The sequence below is a fragment of the Bradysia coprophila genome, assembly GCF_014529535.1.
Source record: "Bradysia coprophila strain Holo2 chromosome X unlocalized genomic scaffold, BU_Bcop_v1 contig_20, whole genome shotgun sequence".
NCBI classification, from domain to species: domain Eukaryota; kingdom Metazoa; phylum Arthropoda; class Insecta; order Diptera; family Sciaridae; genus Bradysia; species Bradysia coprophila.
The window spans coordinates 4786160-4798819 of record NW_023503307.1 but is presented as its reverse complement, the minus strand read 5'-3'; the positions used below and the strand labels follow the sequence as shown (position 1 = coordinate 4798819).

Sequence of the window (12660 nt, the reverse complement as noted above, 5' to 3'; positions counted from 1 at the left end):
ATGTCTGCCACTCTTATCATTTTAATCCACAGAAGTCAACACAGAATCCGTTAGTGACGGGATGGCTCAGTGGTTACGTACTAGCCTTCCACCAAAATGATCCGGGTTCGATTCCCGTGACAGACAAATTCCGCATGGAATTTTTCTAGCGATTATATCGCATTGGTAACGTCCTTAGTTCACTCAAGCTTCATAATTTGGGTAGTTGCGGTGTGTTTGGTGGCTGCAACGATGTACACACTGAATGAATCGTATGACGTAACCCAAATACGATGAATTTGTGTACATATGTCTGGCCTACATTAAGGCGAGATATCAATTTCGCACCTAACTTTCCTCAGAGAGTAATTACATACTTCGAGGCGTGGTTCGGAAGTCACGTAAAGCCGGTGGTCCAGACTGAACTTGTAATTGGCTGTAAAAGGCTGTTAGAACGGTCTCAAAACCAACAAATAAATAAATAAATAAATAAATAAATAAGATTTGAGTTTCCTTAATCTTTAGCAGAAGATTACGATCTAATCCCAGAAAAATGACTAACTGGAAGAATTTCCTATCAGGATTAGATTTTTTATCTGTTAGAACTCACGAAGGAAGTAAATTTTGAACGGTTCAGTGTTTTTTTTTCGTTTATACTATTTATTTCATATTGCCTAAGTCTCCTAAGTCGATAGAGGCAAAGTATATAATCACTGAAGGTAATGCAAATCCGCAGTTACACCATATATGAAAGAGTGATATATACGACAAAGTTGAATATTCGTGGAACCAAAAAACCTGTGTTGGGAGTACTGAATACAATTTTGACAGCTAACTAGCTCAAATTCGGTACTACCAACACATAAAATTTTAGCCTATGTTTTTCTTCTACATGTCGTATATATCTCTCATTCATATATGGTTACACACGGATCCAAACTTTCAGGTGAATTTTAGATCCGTCAAGTTGCATCTAGTGGTGAGTTTGGAACGATTAAGCGGCGTTATGTTGCACACATATAAAATTTGTTTGAGTCAAGTTATATTTATTGGTGAATTGGAAGAATTTAGGGCCGTCATGTTGCACAAGTCTAAGTTAGACAACATACGGAAATAAATTCACCTGAAAGTTTGGATCCGTAATTTCTCTGATCCGCTGAGGGTCTGCATTACCTTCAGTGTTTATATACTTTAGATAGAGGTACCGACAGAAAATTGTGCTGCCACCGCCTTCACGATCGACTCAGATGTATACGAAATAAACAAAATTTAGACAAATTGCCCTGAAAATCTAAAATTTCATTTCAGAAGATTTTTAGTTTCTTCTTTCTACTTATTGTTAATTATGGTCTAATGTCAGGCTGGAGGACATTAGGATTCTGTAAACGCATTCATATTCATATTATTTTGACATAAGTTGTGAATGCGTTGAAGATAAATCGGCCGATCGTCAGTGTCTATCAAATACTTTCATTTTGTATTTTGTCATCACTGTTTTGTCGTCCGAAGCATTCTCCTCTCAGTGCGTTTTCCATCAATGAACTCACTTCATTGATTTCGATTTCTATGATTTCAATGCAAGAATATATAAATAAAAATGTTGGAGGAGTTAGTATAGAAGGTTTTTATAAACTGTCATCAAGTTTATTCTTTCATTCGTTTGTTGTTCGTCATATTGCTTTGGTAGTGTGTGTTTGATTTTGTAATTTTTGTCTGTGCACACCATTTCAGTGAGAAAAATTGATAAAAATATTTTTAATATTTTAGTAATTAAATAATTAATTTGTCGACTCGAAACTAGTGCTAATTTACAATTTCAATGTTCTGTTAATATTTTCCAGTGTTCAATTAAACAAAAAAGTGGTAAGCAATCGAAAAATTGTAATTGGAAAAAAAATCTGGGTGTGTGTGTTCATTGAGTAACTTAACATTTTTGTTCTTTACTCGACAGTTTTTGAGTGAATAAAATCTTATTTTGGAAATATTCGTAAATAACTACTATTTATAGCAGAACTGTTTACTTGCTGTGAGTATTAAGGATTAAACGTCGATTACGTTTCACCTGCAAAACGGATCTTCAAAACATGTCCCGCTAAATGTCGCTAAAGTTTATTCTTGCTCGTCGCTTGTACGAAAAGATTGTTTTGACAAGAAGTTAATATTATAACATATAATTGTAGCGAGAAAGGGTCTGATAACAAATGCAAACTTTTTCTTCATTTCGGCACCGATGCCCGCTGGTTAGTGCATTCGTAAAGCATCAACACAGTTAGTCATTGCCAAAATTACCGATATCAATCATTTTTATTTAATTTAAAGAGTCGTCATCATTGCGTTTCTCGGAAACATAAACTTATTTCCTTTCATTTCCATGCAAGAAAATCCATTGTACGAGGGCATGAGTCATTTCTTAGATATTTTTAAATTTATTTTTTTTCTTCTGCTTCGTTTAAATGGTTGGAACTGAGAGATTATTCGACGGCTCAATATTTGCCATCTGCAAATAGTTTTTTTTTGTATTTTTAAATTAAAATTGTTCAATTTTACTTTTAATTTAGTTTTGTAGTTGTGTTGTTTTGGTCAGTATTTATATCATTTGGTTGGTACTACACAGGATTTATGTCGTCGCGTCAACTCACAAGAAGTATGCTGTACGGGTATTATTAGCATAATTATGCGTTACCGTAAATATTCGTGTTTTGATTTTCGCCCACGCAATTTAAATCCAATTCCCACATACGAAAATGAATGGTTACAGGCTGGTTCCACCGAATATAAAATGGATTAATATGAAGTGCAGATTTATTTTTCATGCGTTTCTTGTCTGTTTATACTGCAACTGTATATACATATATAACCGCCTGATAATAAAAATTATTGGAAACCACATTCATATGTATATAATACCAGTCAGTGTATAACTTAACATTTCAGCGATTCGACTGAGAAGAAGTCGACCGAGAAGTGATCGATGTGATTGTGGCAAAATAATTAACATTCCGTTCAAGGGTAGAAATTAAAAGTCCATTTATGGTGTAGTTCGATACGTTGTGTGTCATTATTTGTGATATTGTAACTGGTAAAATATTTTTATCAAAATTTTGGTCAATTAGAGAGACAAAAATATGTTCTGCATTGTGTGTTTTATACCCACATCATTTCTTGCACCAATACCATCACGAAACGGATTCGAACTTTTATTGAATTTAAATTAAAAACTTTTTGACACAACAAATTTCTGAGATTTGTTTTTTTTTTGTTTCTGCTGACTAATAATCGTCATGCACTCATCATATATATAAATGTATTACGTAATTGATTCTCTGCTTTTTTTAATTTGGAAACAGGTTAAACCGAACAGTAGTATAAGAGTGTCCATTGAGCAATCAAACATTTTTATTAAAATATTTTATTGGTTAGTTTGTTTGTTGGTTTTGGTGTTAGAAGATCAATGTGTTGTGAAAATTCGATTTGGTGTTTTAGTTTCGGTAATTAGTGGCTTGTTGACGTTTTTAGATTAATATTTTGAAAATTGAAAGCAGTAAATGTGAGTGAATTATGTGGTGTGTGCGTTAGTATATAGACGATACTATCGTTGTGATATATATAACATTAATTCGTAGATGTTGCACCAATAACAATCATTACAAAATATCTTTTTCCCGTAAAACCATTTTTGAAGTGCTCTCTGTATGGTTATCTTTTTGAGATCATTTGCCATCAACCACAGACCGAAACACATCAAATAAGAATTTTAAATATTCTATTTACCGAATCAATATTATTCGTTTCAATTCATATATTCGAATTAGAACGTACGATATCACAATAGTTAGGTCACTCCCTATTTTTTCTTTACTATCGGTCGAATCGTATATCCTTGCCAATAATATTCCGTTAAAAAGAAACCCTCTTTTGTATCATTCCCCTAATAAATACTATATCGTTCAGCGCTCGGTTGCATTAAACCGAAATCGAAACATCATGCGAAAGTTGGTGTTATATGTACATAACCGATTGATTGCTCATTTCCTGTATAAATATACCGGAACACACCTCAGAACTATTGATAGTTTGTCCATCATTTTATTGCAGATAAAGAAGCCAGTCATAGTGGTTTATTGTGTATGCTTTTAACCGATGACTGTTAGGGTGTCATTTTTGGATTTTTTTTTAAATTATATTTCGATATCCGAGACCTAAATTGATAGTCATACGCGTAGAGGATATATCGTTGATGGTATAAATGAGACTTGAATGATTGGACAATTTATTGAATCTATGCGGAGAAAAATGAATTGATTAATAAACCAGCCAATTTTCCAGATCGAAAAATGGTAAGCTGCCATCGAATCATTATCAGTGTGAGTCTGGTATTCATTCTGTTGACCAAAGAGGGAACTTCACAACTTTCCGAAAAGTTAAACGTACAAAATTCGTGTGTCAGCAAAACGACATGCCGCGAATGCATACAAACAAAAAATTGTGCCTGGTGCCTGCAACCGGATTTCGGCGATAAGCCCCGATGTTTCCAGCCTAGTTTAACGCCGTTCGCCGGTTCCTGTTTGGAAGAATGGACATGGAATCCGGACAACGAACAGCATATGTTATGGAATCGTGAATTGACTCGCGCTGGATCGGCCAGTGGAAGTGCATCGGCATCGGGAAGTTATAGTGAAAGTTTTTCATCCTCGTCATCCAGTTCATCGTCGAGCAGTAGTTCGCATTCATTTGGATCCAGTTCTGGTAGCAGTAGCGCCTTTGGTGCAGGTGGCCAAGAAAGTATTGTACAGATCAGTCCACAGCGGGTCGGTTTAAAATTACGAATAAGTAAGTTTGTCATGAGTGAACTGACACGAGTTTCTGATGCAAACAATTTTTTTCTTTTTTTTTCTTGTTGCAACAGACGAGGAACATCGGCTACACATGAGATATTCACAAGCTGAAGATTATCCAGTCGATTTGTATTACCTTATGGACTTGTCTAAATCTATGGAAGATGACAAGGAAAAACTGTCCAAATTGGGAGATCTACTTTCCGACACAATGAGAAATATAACCAAAAACTTTCACCTTGGATTCGGTTCGTTTGTCGACAAAGTGTTGATGCCCTACGTATCTACAGTTCCGAAAAAGTAAGTCGAAAAATTTTACCAATCAAATTTCGCCCCATTTTACAGTTTTCAGCGTTGATACGATCGAATCATAATATTTTCGTTTGGTTAGTTCACGTAGACATGCAACGGTTAGGCGTGTTGCTAAAAAAAACATTTTTGATTATAAGTTTGCTGTTCGTCAATCATCAATTTTGTTGAAATGATTTTCAGATTAGAGCATCCCTGTGATAATTGTGAGGCTCCGTATGGATTTAAAAATCACATGACACTCAATACAAATACTACTCTGTTCTCTGTAAGTTCCAGAAATGGGTCAAACATTTTTTTTACAAATTAAATTTACATCATTTTTATCTCTATCTCTGGTATCATTGTATTCTTTCACTGTTGAATGTTTATAGAAAAGGATGTTATGTGTTTTGGGGGAAGACAATATCGTATATGAATAGTAACAATAAATATAGCAGAATGTGCACCTTACTGTACACAAGAACTAATTCATTCAAATTTCATGTTAAAAGTGATGATAAGATTGATTGAACCGCCAAATTGTCGGTATATAGCAACTGGAATGTTGTGTGTGTGGAATTTCTTAATCAATTTGATAAGACGTTCATAAAGCGTGTACACGCAAAAATATATAAAACCTTTAAAAAATATATAAATGCACTGTCGCGCAAGGCCAGAATGTCTCTTCCTTTGAGGAGTGACATGTTTGCTTTATGAACACAGCCTTCAAGTGATACTGCAAATTTATCAGTTCTGCAATGTAAATCATAGCCGGAGAATCATACCCTCCAGGAATTTCAAACAAATCCCTTCTATTTATTCCGCACAATATCTCAATGACAATATCTCGTGAATTTCATGTAATCGATTCGAGTAACGTCACATAAATGAGGTCATGTTTCGTCACTCAAAAAGGGTCAAAATTGACCCAAATTAGTAAAAATCGTCAAGCTGTCCTGTACACCTTTGGCGTCGCACCATTTTTGCACGACCACTATGTTGTTGGTGGTTACAAGTTTTTTTTGCTGTAAATGGATGAAACATGCTAACTTCTTGATTTCTCTGAATCGCAAGGCACGACAGCGGCTTGACGTGCGACGAAAATTTGTCACTTGATTTGGTCGCGACTTCTCAGGCTATTGAGTTCCATGTCTACAAGTTTTCGTTCACAAACCGGTTTCTTATACTTAATTTGGTAGGATAAGACAAAGCTTCTTTAAGGTCACGTTTAAAATTTGAAAATGTTTTTAAAATGCTGTGGAAAGAATAATTTAACAATAGTTACGGTACGGTACGCTCTGCTATTCTATTGTTACTAAGTTTTCATGAAAATAGTACTCGTTGTAGGCTTGAATTTAATTTGCTGTGTGCATCGATGTTGTGAATTTATTATTTTTTATTATAAGTTGAATGGAAAACCACTGGTAGTTGTAAACCTTATATCGAAAATATCTGTTGATTGTTGGTGATAGAGCATTTCTTTTACATAGTTTTTATTATACACCTTGGTGCACTGGTCATATTATTATTATTGTATAGCATGAATTGAATGGTAAAAATTTATTTCAGTGTCAACTCTCACCACCAAGTTCCATTTCGAGCACCTTTTTTTATATTCACCAAAAATTGTCTGTAAGAATCGATATCGATAAGTTTCTCTGCATAAAAAAGCGAACAAATTGAAAATATCTCCTCCTCCACCGAATTGGCAAAACCATTTTCTTTTTCAGCTTACATAATTTCCTCTTTTATTTCATCAAATGCTTTTTTCTCTTGGCTTCAGTTTACGTGAACCATGTCCTAGCTGTGCGGCACCGTACGGTTATCATAATGTCATGGCACTTAGCACAAACACCTATCGTTTTTCTGTAAGTCAGTGGAAACAAATCCAAAAATTGTAAAAAGAAAACATTTTGATTCCAACACCCAGTTTTTTTTTTGCTTTGAAAATTAGCTCAAAAGAAAATCTTTACCTTACTGTCATGTAATCAAAAATTCATTCATAACGTGACCCTTAATTAATTAATTCACTTAAATCATTTGTAATGTTTTTTTTTCAATTAAGAAGTTTTTATTAACAACCAAGAAATTAATATTAATCGTGTTCGACGGATTTCCAAACATTAATCAACAGCTTTCGATTCGCAATTGTACAATGTACATACAATGTAAATAGTTGAGTTATTGTTGCAAATCGAATTAAGCACAGCGTGTACACGTTGAGATGACCATTTTGTTTTGTTTTGAATAACTCATCGAAATGGGTGCTAATTGGTGCCTCAACAAGTGATCGGTAAAATGACAATTTTCACATCTGACTAACATTTTCTTTGTAAAGGCACTTGCTATCAAAGATTCCTCTATGAAATAGCAGGTGCCATTGAAAGCCAGTAAACGCATAATTTCGCGTTTTCGTCGTATATTCGATTTGCCCGAGCAAAAAATCGTAATAGGTATCAACGTTGCCTTCAACGATATCTGAATTTAATCTACTGAATTGTCATCGACTATTAAATGTTTTAGTGTATACAGATTGGTGAACTTCAACCCTTGTTTTGTTAATTTATTTACTGTTAATGTGAACTCGCAAGAAAATCATTTGTTCAGATAAAATCACTAAATTCGTGGAAAATCTTTAGAAAAAAGCCTTCAAATTTTAGGAAAGGGAAATCCCTAAAATCGTGTACAAATGTTTGAAATCCACAGAAAATCCTTTGAGGGTTTTCTTTTAGAATAACTTTTTCCACTCAAAATCCACGATTATCTGCTCTCGGTGTCACCTTTGTCGCTTTCTAAAGGTTAAAACATAATAGTAGATTACTATACCAGGGAAGTAGCTTGATATCTCGTATCCAGATGAGTAAACGTATCAAATGTACTTTAACCTATCGCGATGCGAGATATAAAATTATTTCCCGTGTGCGGTAAGCTATTTTACTTTACGAGTGAGGCAAAGGCTTTTCCATAGGGAGTTAATAGCTCTATTACCTCCCTATAGTAAAGTAAAAAATATTATTCTTCATATACCTGCGGTTTTATTCACCTTATTTTCTTCACTCAAAATGCCATGATAAAATGACGTTTTGTTAACACTTTGTCGGGCATCAGTCTATTTTCTCCCCTCTTGTTTTGACAGGTGAGAAAATAGAAATTGTCTCACCCGAACTGTCATCTTTGTTTTGGTTGAAATTTTGAAAATTTTTGTTTTTTGTTTCGTGAAAAACGTTGTGTTCACCTCTGGAAGAAAATAGCAAAAATTTGCTCCTGATGGAATTTCCTAATTTTATCCCTCGGTAAACATAGAACTATTCCGCTTAATATTAGACCGGCAGAAAATCTGTACAATCTGTACTCACAACTACAGGCTATGGCGTATCGTCACACCTTATTCAGTATTCAAGACAATATTGCGACTATTACTAACGGAGATTTCGGACAATAGTCGATCATTTCAATAATCTGCTTCTTTGGCCATCGTTTATTAATTGAATTTTCTGGCGTTCCAGGAATGTTGTGAATATTTTTCTCCTTCTTTGAAACGATTGTTGTTTTGCAGGACAACAATAACGATTTCGGCCATATAGATGAATTATAATTTTTAGTGGAGGTGGTGTATGTGAGCTTTTTTTACTAGATTAAACTAAAATCCAATTTTTAAAATGTATTGTCATAGCAGTGCTTGGGATTTCGAACTCCAAAGTTGTGGGTTTTTTTTTGCTAACCAACTTTTACTAGAGCTTTTTGTATGACGTTATCGCTTTTAATTAGTAAATAATTGCGGTTGTTACTAACTGTTGCTTTCATTATTATCTAGCTTCATTAAAAATTAAAATGTATCAACTGAGCCAACAAATATCCGCCACATTCCAATTAATCAATTAATCAATTCACAACCAAAATAGGAAGAGGTACGACGTGCAGCAGTGTCGGGTAATTTAGATGCTCCAGAAGGCGGTTTCGATGCCATTATGCAAGCAGTAGTTTGTCGCGATCAGATCGGTTGGCGTGAACAAGCCCGTCGGCTATTGGTGTTCTCAACTGATGCCGGTTTCCATTACGCCGGTGACGGTAAATTGGGGGGAGTGGTTACACCGAATGACGGTAAATGTCATCTGGACAGTCATGGCATGTACACACAGTCAAAGTACCAAGATTATCCGAGCATTTCGCAAGTTAATTTGAAAGTGAAACAGAATGCGATCAATGTTATCTTCGCTGTAACAAGTTCACAGAGTAAAGTTTATGAGAAATTGTCGAAGCATGTGGAAGGATCATCAAGTGCTATTCTATCAGACGATTCATCGAATGTTGTCGAATTGGTTCGCGACGAGTACAGCGTAAGGAATATTAACAGGAAATGAAATTCCCAATCATTTTCCTGATTTTTCTATTAATCAACAGAAAATCTCATCATCCGTTGAAATGAAAGACAATGCTACAAGCGCTGTCAAGGTCACATATTTCTCATCATGTCTCGGCAATGGACCCCTAGTTCAAACAAATAAATGTGACGGACTCAAAGTGGGCGATGTGGTAAGCTTCACAGCTGAAATTGTTGTCACCTCATGTCCACAAAACGAGCGGGATTGGAATCAAATTTTCCAAATTTATCCGGTTGGTATCAATGAAAGTTTAATCGTTGACCTGGAAATGTTGTGCAGTTGTCCGTGTGAGAATCCGAAGCATCCTCAATTCGAACCCAATTCGGACAAATGTAAAACTTACGGTTCATACAAATGCGGTATTTGTGAATGTGACGAGTTCCACTTTGGTCCGAATTGCGAATGTTCAGTGTAAGTACTGGGAGTAGGTGCTATTATTCTGAAAGAATATTGGTCATAACCGTTTTGGTATTGTCATTTCAGAACCGACATTCACAGCGAAGTGTCGATGTCTCGTCAATGTCGTCCCGACAATTCATCAGTGATCGATTGCAATGGTCGTGGTACGTGCGTGTGTGGCATTTGCGAATGCGAGAAGCGACCTCATCTCGACGAGGTGATTTCCGGCAAATTCTGTGAATGTGACAATTTCTCATGTGATCGGCACAATGGTTTACTATGCTCGGGACCGGATCACGGTACATGTTCCTGTGGCGTGTGTCAGTGTCAACCCGGTTGGACCGGTGACGCTTGTGACTGTCGTGCAACGAATGAGACTTGTAAGCCACCAGGTGGTAGCGGTGAAATTTGTTCGGGTCATGGAACCTGTGAATGCGGCACCTGCAGATGTGACGTCACGGATGATGGCCGCTTCTCGGGCAGATATTGTGAAAAGTGTCCTACATGTGCTGGTCGCTGTCATGAATTCAAAGATTGCGTTCAATGTCAAATGTACAAAACTGGACCGTTAGCCGATTCAGAGTTGTGTACGAAAACGTGCACGAAATTTGTGCCAATCGAGGTGGATGTGGTCGCTGTGGACGAAGAAAAGGACGAACATTTGTGTACATTCTTCGATGAAGACGATTGTCGGTTCCAATTCGTCTACACGGATAATATGGATGACGAAAAGATTGATGTTCGAGCGCAAAAGAATCGAGAATGTCCGCCCAAGGTGTTTGTGCTGGGCATTGTATTGGGTGTGATTGCGGCTATTGTACTCATTGGTTTGGCGGTGTTGTTGCTGTGGAAACTGTTGACTACGATTCACGATCGAAGGGAATTTGCTCGTTTTGAAAAGGAACGAATGATGGCCAAATGGGACACGGTAAGCATTTGTTTACTCAATTTTATTTGTCTTCTTGACTTTTTTGAATGGTATGAATATTGTACCATCAACTGAGCATGGAGTACACTTCCGCAGCGGTAAGGGAATGCAACCACTTGATTTTAACTTTAAGTATCGTTCAAGTGTAAGCATCGTTCGAGAAAGTAATTTCTCGGAAATTCCATTGGTATTAAAAACAAAAACAAAACTCCAAGCTTGCATAGCGTTCTAAAGACGTTTTGACTTGTCGCTGGAGAAAACGTTTTCATAACCAGGACAGGACATACTCTGCGAAACTGTTGTAAATACATTCATAAAATATTGACCGATGAAGAAATCAAACAACGCAATGTATGACATTGAGTGCTGACTTCATTTAATCTGATGATGTCACTTACTAGGAATCTACCTAAGACATTCAAAAAACGTTAAACTGGACTTATTTTAATGGAAATCGGTTTTTTTTATATTTTGAATTCTCTAGTAGAGGAGTGCACCAGCGCATGATGTTTGAAGCATTTCAACCGATATGTAGGCTGAATTTGATGTTTTCGAAGCATAACAAATGTGCAGATGGCTATTTTTTAGCTGGCCACTCATACAAACAAAACTGCTTGTACTTGTTTATATGGGCGCACGCGCTTGGTCGTGGTAAATCCGTGTAAAGACGTATTATCAGTTTTGTTTGTAGCAGTGGACCAGTTGAAAATCGGCTGAAGTAAATATCTCAATAAATTTCACTGACGTCCGCTGTAGGTATTTTTGAAAGTTGACTAGAAAAGTGCTCATCGAAAATCTACATATTGGTTAAAATAATTTAAACAGCTTGCACCGGCGAACACCTCTATTCTCTATAATAGACACAATAGAACTAACGACAATCCAATACCCACACGCACACTAAAAAGCTTTTCATTTTGGTTTTTGTTTTAATTTTTATTCCATTTTGTATTTTCAGGGTGAAAATCCAATCTATAAACAAGCTACCTCAACGTTCAAAAATCCAACTTATGCTGGAAAGTAAAGTTCCAAAAGTTTTACGAACTTTCTGAATGATAAAGTTTCATCGATTTTCATTTTTAAGAACAAAAGAAAACTTGAAAATTCAACGATATATAGAGAAAACATTTTTTTTGAAACAAATAAAAAAATTGACGACGTGGCTAAAATACTAACCAAAGAAAAGACAACAACAAGAAAGAAATAAAAAAAAGAAAAATTAAATAAAACAATTTTGTTAAAAATTTTGAGTGGCTTCCAATATAATGTGCCGATTCGAACGTTTTTTCTTAGAGAGAAAATTTTTGAGCAAACTATTTTTAAACGAGATTTTCTATTAAAAATCTTTTCCTGTTGTTTTTTTTGTAGACGAAATTTATTAACCAATGCAATATTACACATGGTTGTCATTGAAAGATAAAAAAAGGAAGAAAAAATTAATAAAAAAATTGAATATTTTCGAATTCACTTGACGTTGTAGAAGAGTGTACGTAGAATAATCGTTATATTTGTCGCACTTACTGAATTTTTGTGCTTTTTCCAAAAAAAAAAAACAAAAAGAAGAAAAAATAATAGCAAAATGTGATTGAAAAATTGTGCCTTTTTTTGCCCCCCCCCCCCAAGGAATAGTACTTAAACAATTCAAAACAAACAAACAAAAAATAATAAGAAAAACAAATAAATAATTTTTAATTGCGAAAATGTATGAATAAATCGAAAAACATTTTGACAAAACATTCTTCCGATGATCCTTATTAAAAAGAAACTGACATAAAAAACGCCACAAACATTTTGCACACATAACATATTTCACACATAAGATAAGTACAACTTTCACGGAAAAATA

General features: G+C 35.3%; 1 protein-coding gene across 7 annotated transcripts; it reads left to right on the top strand.

The window, feature by feature from the left end:
• The first annotated feature begins 1500 nt into the window (after positions 1 to 1500).
• On the top strand, positions 1501 to 12360 carry LOC119068606 (integrin beta-PS). Of its 7 annotated transcripts, none has more exons than XM_037172257.1 (8): positions 1501 to 1842; positions 4306 to 4809; positions 4886 to 5114; positions 5307 to 5391; positions 9008 to 9442; positions 9507 to 9898; positions 9971 to 10814; positions 11773 to 12360. In XM_037172257.1, exons 2-8 carry the CDS (start codon positions 4314 to 4316, stop codon positions 11836 to 11838), a joined length of 2547 nt encoding a protein of 848 aa, XP_037028152.1. In that variant the 5' UTR covers positions 1501 to 1842; positions 4306 to 4313; the 3' UTR covers positions 11839 to 12360. The 7 variants fall into 7 exon arrangements, with proteins under 7 accessions (XP_037028152.1, XP_037028157.1, XP_037028155.1 ...); XM_037172262.1 differs by lacking the exon at positions 5307 to 5391 and adding an exon at positions 6889 to 6973 and having other exon boundaries at positions 1617 to 1842; XM_037172260.1 differs by lacking the exon at positions 1501 to 1842 and adding an exon at positions 1986 to 2005.
• Positions 12361 to 12660: the final 300 nt, after the last annotated feature.